General features: G+C 47.3%; 1 protein-coding gene across 1 annotated transcript in view; it reads right to left on the bottom strand.

The window, feature by feature from the left end:
- Positions 1–680: 680 nt before the first annotated feature.
- LOC143350057 (uncharacterized) overlaps positions 681–23,900 on the bottom strand; it is a 45,487-nt gene continuing 22,267 nt past the window's right edge. Inside the window, exons 4-6 of the mRNA XM_076781846.1 lie at positions 14,034–14,201; positions 13,786–13,862; positions 681–3,654 (exon numbers count right to left, since the gene is read on the bottom strand). Of these exons, the coding sequence (XP_076637961.1) occupies positions 3,153–3,654; positions 13,786–13,862; positions 14,034–14,201 (747 nt within the window). The 3' untranslated portion in view covers positions 681–3,152. The remainder of the gene's footprint in view (positions 3,655–13,785; positions 13,863–14,033; positions 14,202–23,900) is intronic.

Below are 23,900 nucleotides of genomic sequence, written 5' to 3'. Positions count from 1 at the left end.
GTGACGAGCCACTCGATGAGCAGAGGTCGTCGCTACGCCTCGGGAAAGAGAAGAGGAACCGAAATGGGGAGACGAGGAGCTCGCTTGGAAGCAGGTTTTCTCAAATACTCCACGAACGTACCTTCAAAACGATCCTTTATCCCGCCGACGGACACGGACACGGACACATTTTACGGTAGTCCACGACGTCTCGTACCTAGAATTGCGAATCGGGGACTAGAACGGCCAGGAGAAGAGATTTTCTTAACGATAAATATTTTATAGTATTTTTCAGGGGCGCTGAATCCCCCCATTGAGTCGCCATTTCCACCTTACGTGGCACAATAAAGTTATTCTCGTCAATTTCTGGAGATAGAAGCTTCTATACTTGCAAACTTCACGATTTTTATATGAAATTTCTTCTTTCTTTAAATTATAAATGGAAAGTACTATAAATCATTTATTATTTGGATAGCTCTTACCGAATTGAGCTCTACCAATTGATATTTTATATTTTCTATCTTCAAACGTTAGGTTCTTGTAATTGTACAGCGATACAATATTTTTCTCTAAAAATAAACAAGTTTAAATATGAATTTGTGTACCGAATTTATTCCTTTGGATCCCCAATTAGGTACAAAGTTTAATCTTCCATTGGAAGGGAGTTTGGGGACGATGCTGGTGATGGAGAGAAGAGCACGTTAATGAAAATTCGTTTATTTCTATTCGTGCTACATCGAGGATACGCCGTTAACGCTACACGCTACCAAAAAAAGACTTTATGTACAAATATCCACCGTCCCGAGGAAAGACGCGTTAATACTATCGTGGTATATGTTACAACTATAGCGGAGTCTCTCTTTCATTTTGTCGCGCGATCTCCCCCCATTTTCCTCTCCACGCACGGGTATATATTACACATTCGCTTCGAATCGGTTCGCGTTACAACGACGAGAGTTCGATTTAATCGCTTTTCACTTATTTACAAGTCGCTCGAGCCACGGGGAACAAAAGGGACGAGGCAGAAAGGGTGTTCTCGCGAGCAACGAACGAAAATTTTACACTTTTCTTTTTTGTAAACTTCGTTTTTCGTCTTCGCGTTTCGTCCGTGAATTGGAATTTTCTTTAAAGTTGCGATCTTTCCGTTCGTCGTTCGTTCGAAATTGATCAACCTAACCTCTTCTTTCCCGGATCTCGAGACGGTTAAGGGTCTAACGGTTACATTACGCGGACACAGAGAGCGAACAAGTACGGGCCATTTCCCTAAAACTAACTTAAATAAGGCTCGACGGAGCGCCGAGAATTTCGAGGAGCTTTCACCTCAAACGAGAATTCCTCAACGTCCAAGAAAGACGCCATTATACGACGCTTACTGCAAGAAGCTACAAAGAATGCCCCCGAGCGACGCTCGTCGTTTACATTTTTACGACAGTAATTATATCACACCGAATTCTGTCAAGGTGTCACTGACCCTAATAGTGCCACAAAGTTGCCTCGACCTGGAAATTTAGACGTTTCACTCTGATCTCGCTGGTTAATATTTCTGCATATAATTTTGAGAGTAAGATCATTGGATTCCGGGAACAATAAATATTCTAAATCATAAGCTTGTTGATTTTAAAACCACGTACACGTACATGAAATTTCTACGTCCACCGTTGACCTGGAGGAATTTAGTCAAAACACGCCTTAAATATTTTTACGTCAACTGTTTTCCATAGAAGTTGCATCGAAATCTAAAACGAGCGTATTACTCCGCGCAAAAATATGGCACGACTCTGCATTCGTCATCGTGTATGCACGAAACACACCCAACAATCGAGTATGAAGTATATCAGATTCACTTTCACTGTCTCTCAGTTCCTCTTACTATTCTTACTCTTGTTCCCAATGTACAGGGTGAACGGAAAGCACCAGCCATTTTCACTGAGAGTCAGTAACGTCAACAAAGAAAACAATTAACAATACAAAATCTGGACAAGATATAAAACCGATCGAATTTCTCGTGCCTCCCTTTCTTGGCGCCTCTCGCGCTGTGACACCTTGACAGACCTCCACTGTACTCGCACGAATTCCTCGCCAACGACGAAACAACCTTTCCAAACGATTCCAGGGGCAATCTGTCCAGCTCTCACAGTCTATTGCCGAGCGTTTCGTACGCGTTAACCCTTTACGAGAAGCACGTTTAGATTGGAACGTTCGCGGTGCCCGAAGGGTTAACCGGATTTCATGCAGAAACGCGCGTTAAATTTATTTATGCCCGCGTGAACGCTCGGCGCGGATTTCCGGTTTCGCGACGGAACGAGACTTTTCTTTGGCTGCACCGCGTCTTCCTCTTTTTCGCTCGCGACGAATCGTTCTCGTCGCGGTGTCGCCATAAATTCTGCCAGTAAAATTCAAAGGAACGCCGTCGACGTAAAACTGTTAGGATAAACAACGTTCGGCTGCGAACAATTGCTATCCGCGGGGCAATTAAACTGCGTTATTTCATGCACTGCCATTAAAGACATTAAAACAAATACTCGTTAATATCCGATCCAGGGCACGAGCGCTATGAGAAGTCTTAGGTTATGTAGTTTCAGATCTGGGAGCAAATGTTTGACGCGGTACGAAGATGTGTTGCTTTGTATTCGATTCAAATGGGATAGTAGAGGTCTGTAGTTTGCTGAGAATGTTAGAATATATGATTAGAATATAGAGAATTTAAAAAATGGGAGATCAGAAGTACTAATCTTTTGTTGTTAGAAGAATTGGAGAAGGTGATGAAAGCTTGAGCTAAATGATTGTGTGAAAGACCCTCTGGCTGCTCCACACTAGGAGGCAAAGATCCAGAGGATGTTCGATGATGTTTGACGATGTTTCAACGACCAAATCTTGACTCTAAAAAGAGAATACGCTGTATTAATCGTCGATTTAGCTGAAATTTGGCACACATCTGCCATCGTCCGCGTTTAAGGGATGAAATCCGCCTTCAAACTAGTATCTGCTCCCACTTTGGCTAGTGAAAGTCTCGTCAGCCACGATCGACGACCACTTTGAATAAATTATAATTACACGAAAAGATAACTATCTCCTCTTTTCAAGAACCGACAGAAGTTACGGCGCGATCGCGTTTTACAAGTCGGGAAAGAGGTACAACGAGGTTATCAACGGTGAGTTTGCGAGGGTGGGCGCTAATTAGGGGTGGAAGGGCGAGCCCTGAGGGGCGGAGGCGTGCTCGCTGGCGGAGGATACGGGGTGTACCTGAGGGAGGGAGCCGTGGCGGTGGGTGGCGAGGATCTCCGCGAGATCATCGCGACCGGCGGTGGTTGCCAGGGCCAGGGAAGGGCTGCGGGGTAAGGAAAGGGCGCTGTGGCCGCCACCGCGGGGTACGGGGACGAGGAACCGGTGGTGGGTCTGGTTCCAGGGTGCGTTTGACCCACGGTTCCGTAAAGGAGCGCCGTCGATGGCGTCATCCACGGCGGCAACGCGTGGCCGGAGTTGTCATGCTGCGACTGCTGCTGCTGCGACTGCTGGTGGTGCTGTTGCTGTTGCTGTTGGGCACCCAGGGCTGCTGCTGCCGCGGCCGCCGCTGCCGCTGCTGCGGCTGGAGACGACATCGCGAGGTGCTCGTACAACCGAACTGGAGCCACGCCGCAACGCACCAGCTGCTGCTCCATCAGCTCCATCGGGTCTCTGTAACAATCAAACAACCAAACGATTTTAACATCTCTCATATAGGTGCCTAGAAGTATCGTGTGCTTCGCTCGCTCCGCTAGAGTGGGGGTCCAGGCTCCAATCGGGCCCGCATTCCTCTCGCTAGCCAACTTCTCGCGGACGCACAGTACACGGAGACTCGGGAACAAAGGTTGCCCACCCAACAGGATTATTTATCTCGATAATACGAAGGATATCGAGATGTTAATATTAGATCCCTTCGCAATTTATCATTCTAGACCCAATTAAGGTAACTTAAAATATCAACTGTAAAATTCCTGTCACGTACTCGATAAAGCATCTGGCTTATGCTTGCACGGTGGCATTCGCGACCCAATTTGTTGCAAATTAAATTCACTGCCCCTTTCGTTTCACGCAAAGGAGTCGCGAAGAAAGTGGCGGGCAACAAACGGTAACGATAAAAAAGTTAAAAACGAGCACACGTTGACCGAGCGTCGCAAGGTGTAAGGATCGATCGAAAGAGAGAGAGATCGCGGCTGTTGATCGGGCGATCGACGTTATCGGCATTGAGCGGCATTTAAAGGGGAATGAATCGACGATACTCGACGCGCATAAAGAGAGAAACGTACGGGGAACCGTAGGAGAAAAGGAGGCGCTCGCGAGTAATTAAGACGACGTTTCCTCGTCGCGCGACGGATTAACGTGATGGATGATTCGGTGCATTAGACGCGGCTTAATTAGGGTTAATTACCGGCGATTGTACGCCGGAGACGATCGCTCGGTATTGGCAGGAACGCTAACGAGCGAATTATCGGCCGGCCATGGATGGGAAAACGCGTCGTTGTCTCGTTCGTGGACGTTCGCGTGATATTCGCGATAATTAATGGCCGTTGCCGTGGTATCATTGCGTGGCGGCGCGGCCGCGTTGCATCGTCATTTCCTACTTTCGTGATTAAGCGCGGGAGTGGTGCGTAAACACCGGTCAGATTATCGCCAAGACTATCTTAATTATTAAGACTTCATTACGGATCGCCAACGATTACGGGACGTTCCATGGCGATCTCGGTTTCGTAACCGCGAACGCCACGGGTTTTCGAAACAGGAGACCCTCTGTGTTCGGTTCCCCGGAATCCCACCCGCGTAGCTCCCGGGAGAAAACGATCTCGATGGTCGCAGTTCGGTAGTCCGGAGAAGTACGAGTCAAGTGGTCGAAAGAAAACCTGATACCGGTCCTCGGATAATTTCACCGAGGCCCCACCGACCATGATACCCTCCTATTGATCATCCGGTTCCTCGAAAAACACGAGAAACACCCGAGGTTCCCTTTCACGGATCCTTCTGGGGAATCGTAGCCCCGAAGGAGCCATCGTGATCTATTTTTCTCTTAGTAATATAAACGTGATTTGAGAACGATTTTTAATAAGAAGAAATAGAACCACCAGGTTGTGGTTTTCTTAACATTAACTTTCGTGTCCCCCGTATATTGTCTCGTAAAAATTTTCAAGATTCTCGATAATATTTTTTTGCGGCAGCCACGCCAAAGGGAGGGGGGACAGGATTAAAAAGGTCGATCCGGGGGAACGAAAAAGGGACAAGTACGCGACGAAAAGAACGAAACGGAAGAAAGGGAGAAGTAAGAGGCGAAAGAGGAACAATGGCTCCGGTGTGCAGTTCGCGCGTCTCGGTTACCAGCCGACTGCTTAGCGCGTAACGCGACACCGAACGACGTATAGAAACTAGAAGAGACGCGTTTATGCGACCTGGCGGTAGAGTTGTTCGAACCTTTATTCGCCGACAAAAATGAAAATCCGCTCGACCAGCTGATACGAATAATTTTAAAACGCCGGGAAATATCAGGCGTTACACATGGCGTCAAACACGTGGACCTTGAACCCAACATGGCGGCGCGCTTCGCTTCTTTAAGTCCCATGGAACCCGAAGATTTTCAAATTGTAACGTAACGAACAGAAATTTTCAATAGTTTCAAGCCATGGCAAACGAATTAAAATGCTTACTGTGATATATTCGGTAGTTTGAATGAAAATTTCGTAGCTCAGTTGCAGCTTATATAAACGATTAACAGAGTTCACATCGACGTGCTCAGGCATCGAGGGGGTTAAAATCTAGTATAGATCGTTTGGTCCTCGAGTGTGCTTTTAAAAATATCAATTACACGACGGTGTACGAGGAGCGTTGCTTTGGGGAGATCCGTGGCAAGTTCTAAAGAGAAGCCAGAAGGCATAGCGGAAGGAAGGAAGGGCTCGAGAGGGCGAAGAAACGAGCCCCGGCTGAAAGAAGCGAAGGATTAGGGGGGCCCGGGGCTAATCGCCGTCCGCTCGAACGTGCCGGACCACACACCGCCGCGTTTGCGGCCATTCCTCTTCTGCTTCTTCTGAAATATCGCTGTCAAACGCCCAAACTCTATTAGTCGACACGTACGGTCGTCGATTCGATCGATCGTCTCGCTCCTAAATTTCACCGAGATCCTCCAAGACGCTCTTGGCGCATAAAGCTGCAACGAACAGCCTCGGGGGATGTTCGCGATGCGAGAGAAATCCGTCGTTTCGCTCGTAAATTGCGTTTCCATGCTAATGTTATTAGTCATTGGTTTGCACGATCCAAGTCTCGAGTGAGACAACCTATTGAAAAAACAAAAATCCTACTCCCTGTAAAAGTTGTCCAGGGAAACTATTTTGCAAGATATCGCGACTAATAAAGTGCATCTTGTACTATACGTATCTATGCAACGAGTTTTAGTTTCGGTTGCCTATTTGGGGGAGGAAGGATGGAGGAAATCCGTTGAGGCGATAACACGAGGATCTCGACGCATCTTGGTTCGTCGATAATTGCTTAATAGTACGTGACGCGATAAAACAATCCGGAAATCGAATTACGCGCGACGCAGAAGGCGAGTCGGAGAGGAATCGAGCGCGGTCGCGCGCCACGAGTTGCACCTGTATACGCGAAACGGAAATGACGCAGCACGGACGAGTCTCTCTATGCATTAACCCTGGGCTGCAACTCACGACATGGCCTCCCAGCCTTGAATTATATCCTTAATGTTTTCATAAAGCTTCCTTATGTACAGACAATAAAAGCCCTAATTACAGTGGTTCGTCGGGACGAGAGTGCGGCCCGAGGCGGACGCCTATTACTATTCGCGCTATGTCGGGCCTCCTGTAATCGTTACACCGTGCAATAAATATTCCTCGTCGATCCGACGAGTCGAGTCCGCGCGTTTTACCTCCCTGTAATGGCGCGGTTACGCTGCAAATGTTCTAATTACCATCGTCCTGACCCTTTCGAGTGTCCTCCGTCGCCATCGATCTCTTTTGTATCTCCAAACACGTATTAATTTATCGAAACTTCCAAGCTATCGGATCAGACTATCTTTTAAAAATATACGGTCCTAAATCTTCCAAGGCTCTCGAGAGCCCTCCGAGCATCGAATCGTCCCAGGAAGTGCCATCCAGCAGAGAACAAGCAACGCTCGAGCGTGCTGGCGATTTCGTTCGCGTGTCTCGAGTTTTTCTTAAGTAATTTTCCTCGTTCCTCGAGATCGTCGTGGAAGCAAGAGAACGATGTCTTCGCGTGGTTTCGCGTTCCGACTTGGCGAGCCGAGCAATCTCGTATTGTGAACTCCGTGATTTCTCACGCGAGCCTCCTTAGCGGCGATCTTCGACATTATACTCGTCGTGTCTCGTCCGTATCAGGGCACACGATCGAGCTTGGACGGCGTTTTAGATTCGCGTTTCGAAAATGCCCGTGCAAGAAAACCAAGACGCGGAGGAGTTTTCCACTTTGAGACGCGGTTTCGAGTAGTAAAACACTCGTTCGGGCCTCGCGATATTAGCGCGGAGGGGATTCCATCGAATGGGGAGCCTGTTATTCTCCGCCTACCCCGAGGCTGACACAAGGCATTAGGTAAGTGGTAGATAATAATAGGTTACACCCCACTGATGGCCGAAGGTAGTTCATCGAGCGGCTTCGTTCGACTCGGTTTCTCTCGTACGCACGCAGAAGGATCGACGAGGCGGACGGGGCCTCATCGACGGGAACGTTTCGCGAAAAACGCTTTCAACGGCCGTCTAATGGACGAGCGAAAAATAAATATTTCAACGGCGCTCGATCCAACGGAACGACCAAAAAATTCCAATAGTTTCGGAATGAAAAAAATTCCCGCGGGAAAGTTCGGGGGAAAAACGTCCAAGGGCTCGGGATAAAAAGAGGAACGATAAATGAGAAACGGACCGATCGCGCCGAAATACGGGTAAGAAACAAGGCCAGCGAGAACGAGGAGGAGAGAGGAGGGGGGGTGGGGGGCGGAGAAGAAAGGGAGAAAGGGGGCAGAGAGAAAGAGCGAGTGTAACAGTGAAGAAATTAATAGCCATAAAATATGAATAGAAATTAGCAGGTTCGGGGTGGCGTGACGCGTTTGCTCGCTCATTTCCTTTCGGCGCGTTGAAAAACAACAAAACAACACAAAATACGGTCGAGCCTGTAATTTACCCGGCTGCCGCCTAGCAGGCCGACGCGCGATCGACCTGGCTCGGTGTGTAAGAGCGCCGCACACCTTCACAGCCCACCCTTTCCATCGCGTACCGCGAGTAGCGGGCACCGATGTGTGTGCGAGTCGGGCACTCCGGTCGCTTTGGTGCGAGGAGGCGCGCGCACCGCTGCGAGGTCGACTCGACTCTACACACGGCGCTCGCAGGCCGGGCCATCATCGTCGTCGCACGGTAGATATGGAAGGTAATGATCCGGTAATGACCCTGACGCGTTGGATAGCCAGCCGATATACGCGCGCCAGCGCGGCTAGTACCGCGGTCGTCCAACGTTTTCTCCACTTCCCCTTTATTCTCTCTTCTTCTTTCTCCCCGAGAGACCGCCGCCGCCACTAAAGTCCCGATGATGCACGGCGAGACCTTTGTTTTTGCGTTTTAAACGGCGGTTATTAGCTCCGTGGCGTTCTCCAGCCACCGAACCGACACCGAACACCGTCCCCCCGACCCCCACCCCTCTCGTTCCCTTCGTTTTGCTCCGCAGGCCGTCGAATCCTCCCTTCACTGTCCTCGTCTATCCGTCCGTAAGGTTTTGGTAACACGGCTAATGGGCCAGAGCGAACCGGGGGACTTTCGGGCGTCGGTCCGAGCTGTCCCGGAGAGCTCGCTAGGGCTCCTCTGGCCGCCGCGTGGACGCGAAACGGAGAAAAGATCCGAGGCGCGCGATCTTCTTTCGCTCGAAGACGCTCTCGTGGAACGAGACGGAAAGACGGCGGGACGAGGAGGCGAGAGAGGAACGCCGAGAGTTTGCGAGGGGAAAAGGAGGAAGAAGAAGGCCAGAGCGGCAGCGGTAATGACAGGCCGTCCGCTCTCGAAGCTAATATAGATGAATGCCCTGCCCTCCTTGCCCTCCGGAACCAACCGACCGAACGTGGAATCGCTCTCTTTCCCTTCCGTCCCTCCCGACCCTCTACAGAGTCCCCGGTCGTTCTCTCCACTTTCGGCAACCAAAGACGTTTCGCCGCTTCCACGAACGATCGCCAACGACAAATTCCGTCGATTGTCCTCTCTTGCGAACCCCGACTCACCGATACGCGATCACGTAATCGTAATCGCGACATCTCTCAACGAGATTCCGACCCGATCGACGATTCGACGCGCGCTCAGCCCGAGATTGAGCCCGCGAGGGCCCAGGGGTTAGGTTAGTTTTCGTCTCGCGGCGTTTTCTCGTTGCTCGCGAGCAACCCTCTTTCCTCCGTACGGCGCATGGAAGCTAAGTAATTTGCGGGCGGCGAACCTATACGCGGCGTCGAGGCAATTTCGAGTTTCTCGCGGCAGCTGGCCGTAAATTTGTACGCCGCGGGGCGGGGCAAGAGCACGTTTTTATAAACGGTTCTTAAATTTTCGCAGTTACCGTAATATCTTTATAACAACGATTTCGGGGCTTTTTGCGGGCACGTATGCGAACGCGGACGCGATGATGGTCAGGGCATCGGTGGAAGAACACGGGGAACAGCGTGGACGGAGAGGAAAGGGGGCGCGAGGATCGTTCGAGAGATAGAGAAAGGGATAGAGGGCGAGGGTGAGAGATGGAGGGAGGAGGCTAAAGGGCCGGAGGGGCATCTATCTATCAGCGACGGCGTGAAGTGGGCGGGAGCATGCGCCGTATTGCCCCGTGCGGCCGCTCTCTCATTAACTCGGGACGCCGCCAGAGCCGCATCCGTGCAGCCGAACACGACTGCTGTAACCGCTGAAGCCGCGCGTTCCCTTCCGTTACCCCGCTCGTTCCTCTCCTACGGACCGATTCCGGACCGTTTTCTTCGATCTTGCACGCCCTCTTATCGCTCTCGGTACGTCTCGGACTTATCGAATGTCGCGCCAACCACCCGACCCGCCATTCGATGGCATTTCGATACCCGTAGATCGCTTCGAACCGTCCACGCCCAGTTACCCTGCACCGCCACCGCTGCGCCGTCTTCCTCGTACCAACGCGAACTCTACCGGTCAACTTATTGGCCTCTATCGCGAGTAACGGCCCTTTTTAACCCCCCTTTCGTTTTCGTAGGTTACTTTCAGGTACTTGGAAACTCGATAAACTTTGCATTTTCTAGTTACCATCATCCTTGACTGCCGCTAAAATCGAGATCACTTTTGCTTTTACATTTACCTACGTGTCCTAAAGGTTACGGTTCCGTCCGCGATCGTAATCTAGAAGTCTCGTTCTATAATACCCTCTCCTTCATTATTAATGACCACATTGTGTAACCTTAGCAGCCTGATTATAGTTCTTTCTATTTTGGGATAAAACACAATCATCGAATATAATCTATAGAACGTGCACACGATCGAGTCTGTCGCGAGGTCAGGGCGCATATACGGCGCTAGTATCGTTCGACGATCTCTTCGCGATCTGTATACACGTGCGGTCTTTTATACTTTCAGACTCCCTACTTGTATTTTACGAGCTGCCAAACGAAACATAGATCAAGCAGAGGAGTGTGTTTATAGATACCAATAAACAAACATAACCCAAAAATGGTGAACGCGTAGTCGAAATAAATTAGTACCGGGTCAGTTTACCCATAAATAATGGAATCGACTCGAATTTTATTCAGCAGGTCGTCCGACGGGAATGACGAGGCAAGATTTTTGGTGATCACGGTTAGGCAGGTGCTGATTTGAGGAGGGTCGCGGTAGACCGGGGCCAGTGATTTCGGGACAGCGTCTTCTGGTCAAACTGCCGTGTCATTAAAATGGTCGATCGACGACCGTAACGTCGCGCTGATCCGCGGCCGAGTCGAATTTACATTGAGCAAACAACGATCGCGACACCGATCCTCCCCGTTCGAGGGAACGGGTATCCTCGACGACGAACGCTCTTTTTCGAGGGAACCACCGGGCCCGGGGAGACGTCAACGTTCCGTTACGACGTTCCTGGCGAAACGTTGAAATGCCTGGAACACGCCCAACGATTCTGGGAATCGCGTCGAAGATCGTGTCGGGCGCATTTGTCGAGGAAAGGACTTTCTGGATGAGTATCGACACGCCCCCGATTAGCACGTCATTACCGCGCGTCTCGAGGGAACGGGTGAAGATTATCAGTCATGAGAAGAACCCGGATAATTTGCAGATACCCAGAAATTTCGTGGTTGTCTTTGGAAAAATTCATCCGCCCCCCGATAATTATAAATGCAAATTATTTTTCGGATACTTTTACGGTCGCGAATTAATTAACTCTCGGGCTCGACGATGGATTTACGAAACTCGTCAATTTCACGGGTCTTAGGCTCCATGTTTGAAGCTACAGGACCCGTAAATGTTATTTGTTAGCAATTTATGTTAAATTTAGTCGATGCAATGCGAAATATGCAAGGCTCGACGATTGAACCGTGGATTCCTACGATCGTGTGTCCCGTAAGACTACCGTGTAAATCCCCATAAATAATTAAACGTTTCTCGCATCTTGTCCTTACACTTGGCCGATCAACCAACGAAACAAACAACAACAGCATAATAAATAGAAATATTCAACAGTTTAAAGTAGTTTGAAGCGGCAGTCATCGGTGACCACCACGACAAACGAGTTAAAATGCTTACAGTGAAATATTCAGTAGTTTGAACAGCCCCAGGTGCTTTTAATCGTGTAAACTACCATAAAATAACGAGTCCGCCGGAGAATTTGTAGGTATACCTCTATTTTTCACAGTTTGGACAAACCGTGGAGAGTATTCACGAACGTGGATACGTTGAACCGTGTTGTGGTACGGTTTAGATCGGTCCATCGATGACGGAATAATCTGAGGCGATCGTGTTAAGGCGGTTCGCCGTATATATCTCGCGTAAATGCGGTCGAGAGCTCGATATCGGTTTCGCGAGTCGAATGTGCACGAGAGACCCTGGCCGCGCGCGACCCAACGGAAGACGACTTTATTGGGTAGTCGTTATCGATTCCTCGACACACGTACCGTGTATACACCGGTACATTTGCATAAAACCTTGACTCGCGAGCCCGGAGATCGCTGGGATCGAGCGTAAACGATTTAGTGGGCGTATTTGCACCCGGTCAGCCACCGTTCGTACGCGTTAATTGAAATCAAACGACCGGATAATCGCCTCGGGAGAATCTTTCGACGCGTAATCGTCGATTCAAGCGCAAATTTACCCATTGCCCATACAAAGACACATGGCTCGAAACTTATTACTTATTTCCCAAAAGAAACAATTCTCGGAACTTGGTTCCAACGCATCGAGTCATCAAAGCGTCCAGGGTACAACGTTCATTACGCTAGTTCCTAAAAGCAAGAATTAAGTTTAATGTTTGTTCGTAACGTTCGATAACTCCTACCTTTCCTTAATGGACGATTAACGAGTCAATCTTACGTCAGTTTCTTGAGTAGTCGATTGTATGAATCATTGGAAGAAGTTTCATTAAATGTACGTCGCATGCGGTTTATGCGTGACGGTGCACAGGCACGTTTCAGCCTGGCGATCGGACAGTTCGTTCGACGAACGATTTTCTAATTGACGGACAAGTCGCGCGGAACCTATTACTTGGCCTCCTTTTTTACTTTGCCCGTTTATTACGCTCGTTGCCAGTGGTTGGTGCAACGCGTACGGGGAACCTGTCAACGAATCCGATGGAACGAGCGGGGATTATTTATGTTCGTATTAATGGAACGAACAACTGTAGAACTGTACAACTTTTGGGCGTTACGAGGATGGGGGATAAGAAAATTGCAATTAATCGAAACCGATTATTTCTCGTGGAACATAGGAGGCTGATAATTAGGTACCGGTCCGCGAAGATTAATGGAAAATTTCGTAGCGTTAAGTTTGTCGCCGTTAACGATAATCCCTCGACGCGACCGAAGAAAAATTCGCTTCTGTCACGCGTGTATCCGCCCCGGTCGTAAGCGCGGAAGGAGGCCGCGACGACGACGACGGAGCGACCGAGCAGGTGCGTCGTCATTCACGCAGATAGATGATCGCGGATAACTTCGGGATCGCCCCGGCTGTACGCGCGCTTATTCACTATCAAATGTACCTTTCCTTCGACATTTAGCGTTGTATAAATTTCCACGTTTAACGAGATCCAAGAGATCGCCGGCGATAACTCGGTCGGCGTTATGATTAAGGTGCCGACGTTATAATGACGCGTAATGATCGCCTAGCTCGCCCCGCCGCTTCTAAGCCCCGCCATCTTTAGTCGCGAATAACGAATAACGCGCTTTCCACGTTCGATAATTCAAACAACCTAAGTTCTAACTCCGATGCAGTGCTTTAACTTCGTCGTTAACCTTTCGAGGTCCTGCGTCTATTTTCTCTCGATACTGTGATTCAATGCTGATCGTTATTTTTTATTTAGATTAAGACAAAATTAGAACGATTCGTGTTCATATCACATTGTTATTTTAATCAAAGGCCGTTCCATTTCCATCTCCGACAACCTTTCAACGATTTAATGCAACTGTTCCATATTCACAAGAAAAAAGAAACGTGTCAAAAATGAAGGTTACATTACTTTTCTTACTTATATTAAGTGCTGTAAATCGGATTTTCGGAAATAGTTGCACCGCGAAATGTCTAGGACCTCAAAGGGTTGTGGATAAAAACGATAGAAAGTCTCCCGCGTGCGCGTTGTACCTACCGATCGAAGTCCGTGAGCCTGGACGAGTCTCGAAAACCCTTGGCGAACGGGTTGCTGTCGATCTTCAACTTGGTTATCTGCAAAACGATCGGCACTCGGTCAGTAATTGCGTTTGCATGCGCATTCGTAACCGAGAAACTCGACTAATTTCGCGATAAGGGTTGCACACGCGCGTCCCGCGTATCGCGGTTACCGGGTCTCCGTGATCGGGAAATTAGTCGAGACCTTAATCTAATCGTCGTTCTCACCAACTGATTCTGATAGGCCGTCACCGCGGTGAAGATCGCCTCCGGGAATATGAACGTTTTGTGCTCCTCCTTTTGAAGATCGGTTATCTGGAGATTGTTGTCGTCCGTTTGCCGGCACCGGACCAAGTGTATCCTCGGCTGGTATCTGTGCATCGAGTTCAGGACGATCTGAAAGCCAGAAAACCGTCGAGTTTCAAACCGAGGTGCTCGATGATTTACGCGTTCTTAATTAAAGTCTCGGAAACGGCTGCCAGGCGCAAGTATAAATCCTGTTCGCGTTTCGAACGTTAACAGGCGACGACGGACCGTGGAGTCCGAGCCCCCGGCCACTTATCATTCCTTATCTAACGATCGATAACGCAACGAAAATATTATATCGCGATTCGCGACCGCGTTCGTTCGGGTTACCGGTTTTGTAATCATTCGCGTCAATTTTGCAACAGGTACTCGCGAATAAATCAACCGAGACCGCTCGATTCGAACGACAGCGAGCGGATTTTCGAACCGGGCTGGGCGGGGGCGTTAACGGCGATTCACCTTGCGATTTAAACTTTTAACGACGACTCTATTATTCCCGCGCGCCTCTAACGTTCGAGCCAACTATGGTCGATGCAGCACCGAGAGCAGAAGTCGCCTATCGATTTCCTGTCCGAAACAATGTGACTTTCTCGCTCAGATATCGCGTAACGCGCGCGCGTGTAAACGCGCCTGAATGCTTTAATTCTCGAACCTTTGCCTTCCCGCGACTATTCGTGCGAAACGCTGAAATAATGTTTCCGCGCGTCAACCTCTGCGTCGCGACGTCAACCTGGACGCCCGCGTACACGTCATCTTTCCCTCGATCTGACTTAATCGATAATTTCGCGGTCGCGGACTAATAACCCAACGTTTCCCCGCAATTGCTTTCTTTTTTTAAGCACTTGAAACGGCGCATACAGACCGTATTCAAATATTTTTCTTCTAACGAATAAGTTTGCCAAGTTATTTTCTCATATTTGCACAACATTTTCTCACCGTTATAATGAGATTACAAATTACCAACGACCAAATACAACGAACGTAACTCTCCAAGTGGGCCCTCCAAAACGGCGGCCATCTTGCTAACCGCCGCCATATTTTAGTTTCTCGTGGTTGAGTCATTAAAGATTTTTTACTCGGAACAGAACGTCGTCCAGACTTCGTCCTGGATTTATTACTCCCGATTTATTAATGGCAGATCCACGCGATGATATTAATCGTCCGAACAATATGTTCAAAACTAATTACGTGTTAACAAACTATCGAGTAATTGGAATCTGTTCAACAAACGATTAATAGCATCGCGTCTAAGGCAGGATTTGCTGGGTAAGCCTAACTAATGACTTCGAGTATATAGGGTGTCGCGGTAATCAACGACGTCTCCGTTGCTTTTAACGATACGAGGGAATTCCTGAGGAACGTATCGATATTATGATGCAAAATATTAATATAATAACGAAGGAAATACAAAGTTCCGCGAGAGGACGTTTCGCATCGAGCTAATGAGATACGAAAACGGCCATGGCGGACCCAGTCAAACGAGCACAGGTGGTAAAAGGACTGTTCGTGACCAATTCTCGGTGCCTCGATCGCCGGGGACCGAGTTCAAACCGAGTTTAAAGTCTCGTTCGCACGACCGGATCCATCGTGGCACCGAAACTCAAGAAGCCAAGTTAGCACACGCGTGGACGATCCTTCACCTACAGCGACGCTCACACTCGTGCACTCGATGCCCACCCGATAAACCTGTCGTGAACGTATCCAATCGGATAACTTATTTCGGTGTCCGTGAAACGAGGAAGCCTACGATCTTTTCCTTTAAAGGTGGAACCAAAAAAATATTTATTTCAAAAGTAGATTCTTGTGATGCTCGAAACCCCTATTGCGATCGAGTCTTTTATTTATTCGAAGTATGTTTTAAACTTCGATCCACTGGAATAACTCGTTAATTGTTTGAATAGGCGACTGTTGGAAGAACTGGAGCCAAAAAAGAGAATGTAAATACACGAATTTTAAAAGATATTATTCGTAGACATTTTTTATCGGTCGCCCGGTTGCCCGATCGAAAGTCGAGCCGTTATCGAGTCTTTGGGCGGCGTTATTAAGGTCGGTGATCGTTGCGAAACGTACGGCGCACCGTGCATCCTTGGGAAAGCGTTATTAAATACGATTTTTATTAGCGACAAGATTATCGCGCGCGAATATATCTCCGATATCTGAGGACGGGATCGCGCGTTAACACGCGGCGAGGCATCCTACGACACGAATATACTACCGTGCGGGTTACGAAAAAACGAAAAGCCCCGGGTCCCGAATATCGCGTGAAGCGAAACGTGTCGTTATCGCGTCGTTCGATAATTAACTAAATGTCTCAATTCTTATTTTTTCTTACGACCGCGTTAACACGTTCCACTTTTTTTTTCTCGTGGTGATACTCGGTCAAACGCGTCCCGTAGTCGACTTTCGCGCCCAGAAACATACGATCGCTATTTTTTTTTAAGCATACAGGGTGTGTTCAGTCACCTCTGAGAAAAATTTCAATGGGAGATTCTAGAGGCCAAAATAATGCGAAAGTCAAGAATATCAATTTCTTGACTGAGGCTTCATCAAAAAGTTATTAAGAAATTAAATTTAAAAGTTTCAAATTGGTCTGGAAAAATTATTTTTGGTTGCAGGGGTCAATTATAAGCATTTTTGGTGAATAGACATATCCCTGAAATCCTACCCACTTTCGAGAAAAAAATTCGGATAAGTGCTGAAATTTTTTGGCAAAAAGAAAATTTTTCAAATCGTTCTGAAAAAAATTATTTTCGGTTGCAAGAGTCGATTACGATCATTTTTGGTCATTACAGATAACCCCGAAATCCTACGCATTTTCGAGAAAAAAATTCAGAAAGGTGGACAAAGTTTTCGGCGAAAATGAAAATTTTCAAATCATTCTGAAAAAATTATTTTCGTTTCCGGGGTACAATTTCAATCATTTTTGGTCATTACACATACCCCCGAAATTCTACGCACTTTCGAGAAAAAAATTCCTTAGCAAAAATCTGATATGAGGCCAGAAACGTAGCCCGAAAATTTCATGCGAATCTTTAAAATGTCATAACTTCTGAACGGATTGGACGATTTTAATATTTAAAAAAGCAAACGACGCGTATTTTAGTGTAGAATATGTAGAAATTCTAAAAATATTCGAAAAGTTGGTCCTTGACCCCGCAAAATGAGAAAAACCCCATAAAAATGGTCCAATTTTCAAACAGCCATAACGTCTACAATTGTGAATATATTTCAATGAAACTTTTTTCTGAAGTAAAGCTCGTGGGTACTTACAAAAAAGTATTAGATAACTTTTCTGTAGGGCGTTAAATGGAATTACTAAAAATAAAAAACGAATTTTTAAGAGAAATCGACAGGGGATAGGTGCCTAAATTTTTCGACGAAAAAAAAATTTTTCGAATCGTCCTAAAAAAATCATTTTCAGTTGCGGGGGTTAATTACAGTAATTTTTGGTGAACAGACCTACCCCCGAAATCCTACCCACTTTCTAGAAAAAAATTCAGCACGTGTGGAACTTTAAACGTTAATAACTTTTTAACGAGATCTCCATCAACAAATTAGTATTCTTGATTTTCGTCTTATTTTGACCTCCAGAATCTCCCATTAAAATTTTTCCCAGGGCTGGCCGAACAGCCTGTATAGTTGGCTATCAACCCTTTATCAGGGTCAAAGTGAAGTTTTGGTTTTCGATAAGTAACTAACAATAATACTATGCTTCACTTTAGAGTTTCCATGAGCTCAGATACATTGCTAGTGAAACTACACAAATGGATTGACAATTACGAAATAAAAGGACCGATAGTTTTCAGGTGTGGTTAGTTTTTTTAATAGGAATCCTATCTGCGTTTCTTTGGGATGCGTGCTCGTCGAGGGTCGTTAGACTAACGCCGTTACTTTTGTTGCAAAAGGATAATTCGACATCATCGTGACGATTATGGAGATTCTTCCTGCCGGGACGATCGTTGCGTTTCCCAAAGGCTCGTGCATGTTCTCGCGCTTACGCGTACGTTCGCGCCGTTCCCGTAAATCGAAATTATCGCGGTAAATAGCAGTTCGAGGCGCGCGTACAATCGCGGGACCGAGAGTCCGATCGACTCTCATCGTCGGACAAGCGCAATTTGCATTCAGCGATACATCAAACAACGGCGGCGTCTATGTAATGCACGTTGATAGCGGCATTACACGCGCGATTTATAGTCGTTTTTCTCGCTCCATCGGGCCCCGAACGCCCCGGATAGTTCCCGATCGAACGGTCCCCCTTACACTCTCGGTCTACGATCCGGATGGAAATGTCCTCTCCTCCCTCCACCACAAGGAGAACGTTTTGTTACTTAATCCGGCGACTTCGAACGAGCGTTCGGGTCGTAATTTATTTTTATAACGCGAGATTATACCCGTGAAATTAATATCGCTCGTTCGCGCGAGTATTTACTGTTACCGTTATCGATATCCTACGCGTCGAAGATCGTTGCCGTTCGCGTTGTCTTCGCGCGTTTAAACTCCCAGCAACGACTTACAACGATCGGAACAACCAGTGAAAAGTACTCATAAATCTGCTACGAAACGTAATAATTCGATCGTAAAATTGCATAGTGAATTTGTGCCTGGGTCAATTTTGACCTGAATCTAAATTTAGTCAATAGTCATTACTGTTATTTATTTAACAATTACTATACCGAAACGAACGAAACATTTCTGGTCAGACATTATATTTTCGGTAATGAATTTTTTTCTCGAAAGTGCGTAGGATTTCGGGGGTACGTCTATTCACCAAAAATGATTGTAATCGACCCCCTCAAATAAAAATATTTTTTTCAGAATAATTTGAAACTTTTTAGTTTCGACGAAAAATTTAGACACCTATTCGAATTTTTTTCTCGAATGGAGGTAGGAATTCGGGGGTATGTCTATTCACCAAAAATTACTGTAATTGACCCCCGCAACTGAAAATAATTTTTTTAGTACGATTTGAAAAAGTTTTTTTTCGTCGAAAAATTTGTCCACCTACCAAAGTCAATTTTTCTTAAAAATTCGTTTCCGACTTTTAAGAAACGCAACCACGGGTAACGTAGTAATATAAATTATTAATAACTAATAAAATATATACCCAAGAATAGTCGGGGTATATATCTCGGTTATTCGGGCAATCCGGATAATCGAAACTGTACTGTATCATGGCTACATTCGAACCAGCCAGTTCGAACGCCGTGTTAACAAAGAAACGAATGGCTACGGTCAATGGAAATGGCGTCATCTTGCAGCACGACAACTTCGGACCGCATGTTGCGAAGGTGACTCCTCGGAAATTGAAAAAGGTGTCATCGGAATTTCTGCGCCATCCGCCATCATTCACGGGATATTGTTCCCTCGGATTATCATCCGTTTCACAGCCTTGGCCACTTTCTACGCGGAGTAAAAAATTTCGAGGCTATAAAAACCATCGGTTATTCGCGAACAAGCAAATACAGCGAAAACCGTAGGGTCGAGGAATAACAATTAAAGAAGACACTCTGTTTTACACGGCTTCTAAATTATCGAATTCTAAATCAACGTTTGCTGACGCTCGGTTCGCTCGTTTCGATGACTAATGTACACATTCTCGAGCGTACAGGAATCTCGACGAATCGAAAAGACACTTGGACCACCTGCTGCTACGAAATCAACGTTTTTCTTTACAACCGTTGATTTCTAAACCCGTGTCCACATTTTTTTCGTTTGCTCCGGGAGTACCCGAAACTTCGAGGCATCAATTCCACCGGTGGGGATCGTTAAACTTTATCCCGCGCGAAATATACGCAAGGACGTACGAGGAAACGAGCGACGCGATAAAAACCGTTTCGCGGATAACTTCGAAGCGACCGTTTCCACGGCCGAACACGGTCCGCCGCGACGCAGGTGTCCGGAATGTAACCGCGTAATTACGCGAACACTACGGGAATTATAGTCGTATTAATTAACCGGTCAAAGGCGTAATTGGCTCGCTCGTCGAGGTGTCCCGGCGCCACTTCATTGATTCCGCTCGCGCGTTAAATTCGTGGCTTCTCGCGTCAAGTCCCTACAGCCTCTTTCAAAATCGACCGCATTCCTACGCGTCTCCAAGGTCAACGATATCTCCAATTCCTCGACCACTGAAATCCTACGAATTTCCGAAAAACATCTTCCCATTCGTTCACCGCAATATTCATACCAGTCCACCCTCAATACATTTGCACTATTCGTCATTCAGAGACTCATTCTTCCCAGATTTACTCGACTGAATATTTGATAATTTAAATAAACACTTGTTCCCATCGAATTTTACATTTCTTCGGTGGTTCTAGCGTCAATCGCGAGTTTCAATTTTCTAGACGTTTTTATAACTCGTTTGCATTTTTGGATGATTGTTTTATTTTTATTTCCCGTGTACGCCGAGACTCCGATTCGCTGATTTTCCAATTAATTCGTCGAACGACTTCGAGCAAGTGACATCGAATTTTCGATACCGAATAAAATTTCGAACGTTTGCGACGTTTCGACGACTTGGCGGACGTTTAATTCGCGGTATGAGGCCGGAGGAACGATGGAAATTCTATTCCCGACGGTACGACGCGAGTCGTCCTTCGGTCGGGAGATTGTTCTCGCCCGGAGAAGAAAAAGGAAACGAAGCCTCGAATTAAATTCGAGTCCGGATAACGAGTACGCGGGTCCTGTGGACCGGACCGTAGGTTTCCGAGCGGGCAACTTTATGCCCGTACGATTATAGGTGTCTGGGATCCCGGGGTGCCCCTATCCGTTTTCTCTGCACCGTTGGATGGTGGGACACCCCACTGCAACCTGTCAGAACTCCAATTTGCTCTACTCCGTTCGGACCGTTCGTGTGGATGCCACCGAACGCACACGGATCTCGCCTGGATCCGTCCACGCGGAGCATCCGCCAACCGACGCACGACATCCTCCTACAGAACCTTTTATTCCAAACATTTTAAACGATCGTCGTTTCTGGGACGTCGCTAAACCCCGAACCGGACGCCAAAAGAACGGCCACGATGCTCGCGAAACCCACCATTTTCGTACCACCGATCGTCGATCTTATATTTAGATTCTCATCATCGAAGGTACGAGTTCTTTCAAATTTTCGAAAATTATTTTAACGCGGTAAGTGTACCATATACGGTACACGTTGAATTTAACCTCCTGCCCGCGTGTACCATATACGCTACACGTTGAATTTAACCTCCTGCCCGCGTGTACCATGCACGGTGCACGGTGACAAATTTATTTAACGCGCTGAGAACATTGTACGATAAATATCACTGTTTCAAAGTTATATTTGCACGAACATCCCCCAGTCCACCTTTTAATAGAATTATGAGAAGTCTAGGCTCGATAGCGATAAAGCGACTGGAACGAGGTGGCCGTGAATTCAGTTTGCGACGAAATAATGGCGGGATATGCCCGCATCCTCGAGATCTCCCTTGTCCCTGTTAGGCGAACCGAGACACACCCCGAGAGACTGACGCATCGTCGCCAGGTTCTCTCCACGGCGCACGCGAATTATTCGCGCGAGCATAATGGTCGAGCGAATATGCGAATATGCGAATGTGTGGCAGCGGGACGCGGATAAAATAGCGCATCCGCATAAATTTTCGTTTAATTTATCAACCCCTCCGGAGTCGCGACTACGGTCAGGTTATTCCTACAGGAAGCCGAGAGACACGAAACTTAATACCCAGCGTCTCCGGCTAAAGGACATTCCGCGCGCGATCGTGAGAACGTTTTCCAAGTGTGCTTCGTTCCCGATTCGAGGGGACCGCATTCGTCTTACTTTCCCGGGGCGATTTATACCCCGACTCTTTGCCAAATAGCGAACGTATCTGCGAATTTATTTAGCACCATGCATTTTCTAAAGATGGGGAGGTTTTAAACCGTTTTCAAATTTGTATAATTGAAAGGCTGTACGAGTATTACCCTCACTCGTTTCACCGTGAATTATTTCTAAATCTTTTCTATCGCACTAGGGTCTTATTCTCTTTTAGAAATTAATTGCATGCCTGGTAAAGAGGCGTAAATAATTTAAACGATTTAAAAATCGAGAATACGTGCGCGTTTTTTTCCTCTAGCGGTAACCCATCCTGCAACTGCACGCGGCCGAATGATGCTGAACTTTGATGATCGGACAGTGACCGGCGTATGCAACGTGCAAAGACCCTCGACAAGTTTTAATTATCATTTAAGTCCTTAAATAACTCGATGTATCAGTTTCAAAACCACAGAAAGGAACTCTTTTTCTTTTAAAAGTAGATACCGGAAGAATCGTTACAGTTTTTGCTACAGTCGGGACTTTTGACGCAATTAATCGAGTGGCAATTGGGCGCGCGACTCCGGGAGTTTTCGATAAAAGATTACGAGTGATTTATGGAGACTCGGTGATTTTCTTTGGTAACTCTATCTTCCGCCAGTCACCGGCGTCGTAAAGGCGCCCGGAGACGTAGAAATTTTTGCCCGAATCGTAATGTCGGTTAAACGAACGCCCACCGCGCGTCTCTTTTCGTGCGATTTCGCGCGATAAAGCGACGGATATCGATAACGACGCGTATTCGCGTTTCATCGGATCGATTTTCGTGTTCGTCGCGCTTTCGCCTACGCCGTTTAGTCAATTACACCGTAAATCTCTATTGAATATCGTACCCCTACCGCCCGATGGATCATAAATCATTTTTAATCTCAATATTATGGCCGACCGGAGCCTCCCGAGGCACCTCCGGCGCTACAAGTGCGCCGCGTTAAGAAATTATTAATATCCCTTGATTCCAGGCTTTTCCTTCGAGCGCGAGCCCAGGCTAGCCTCGCCGTAGCCACCGTCGTTCGATATGTTTTTCTCTCGCCGATGAGTCAGTCACGGTACATACATTGTCGGTAATGCGCTGTTGCGTACTACGAACAAAAAGAAATCGTTTTTCCCCACTATATTTGGAACGGAAACGTCAGGTGTGCGCTTACTGCCACCAAAGACGCAACAATTTTATTACCACCCTTCTTCCTTGCCACTCTTCTCTTACCCTAAAAGCCACCGTAGTTGCCGGCGATGTCAATCATTTCCTTCAATTTTTAATTTATTACTAACCCTTCGATACTAAACTTCAATTACAACTTTTAAACAGTTCGTTCGTAGTCACTTTTTATACGCGACAAGGGCCTGAAGAGCCCAAGCGTAGGCACTCTTTGGACACTCGAAACAGAGCTCCTACCGTCTACTAGTAACGCAAACCATCGAACGAATATTTCCTAAGAAGGAATTTTCCGTTTCGTGTTCCCGCTACCGGGCAACCTCGTCCGATCCACCGCGTCCGTTGATCCTTCGATCGGGGGTGAAAATAAAAAAATGTATCGGGAGGACCGAGACTCGTCGAATTAAACTCGATCTCGCGGTCGTTGGAGAAAAGTATCGGTGTTCCCGGACGGCGTCCCGACGTAATTCGGATTTAAGAAGTGGAAGGAGCGTCGATCGATCCGGGATTCCAGACGGCGTGGATCGCGAGAGAGCCGGCGTTTCGCCGTGGGTATCGCGGAGGAACAGGACGCGCCTCGAGTCGGTCCGGTCGCAGGTGGATGGTTGCTTTTGGACCACCGTGTAGTAGCCAGCACACAGGCGGGGGTCTTATAATATCGCGTCATACGAAACGATGAAATAGTGGCCGTAGCGAAGGAATGTTCCCTACCACTTGAGTCGTCGAGTTGAGTTGACTGGCGTTGCGTGGCTCTCCCGGCTCGGCTCCGCTCGGCACGACTGCTTTTAACCGGTGTGTCTGTTCT

This window comes from Colletes latitarsis, chromosome 14 (assembly GCF_051014445.1).
Source record: "Colletes latitarsis isolate SP2378_abdomen chromosome 14, iyColLati1, whole genome shotgun sequence".
NCBI lineage: Eukaryota > Metazoa > Arthropoda > Insecta > Hymenoptera > Colletidae > Colletes > Colletes latitarsis.
The sequence above is the reverse complement of the archived record's forward strand: the minus strand, read 5'-3'. Positions and strand labels throughout refer to the sequence as shown.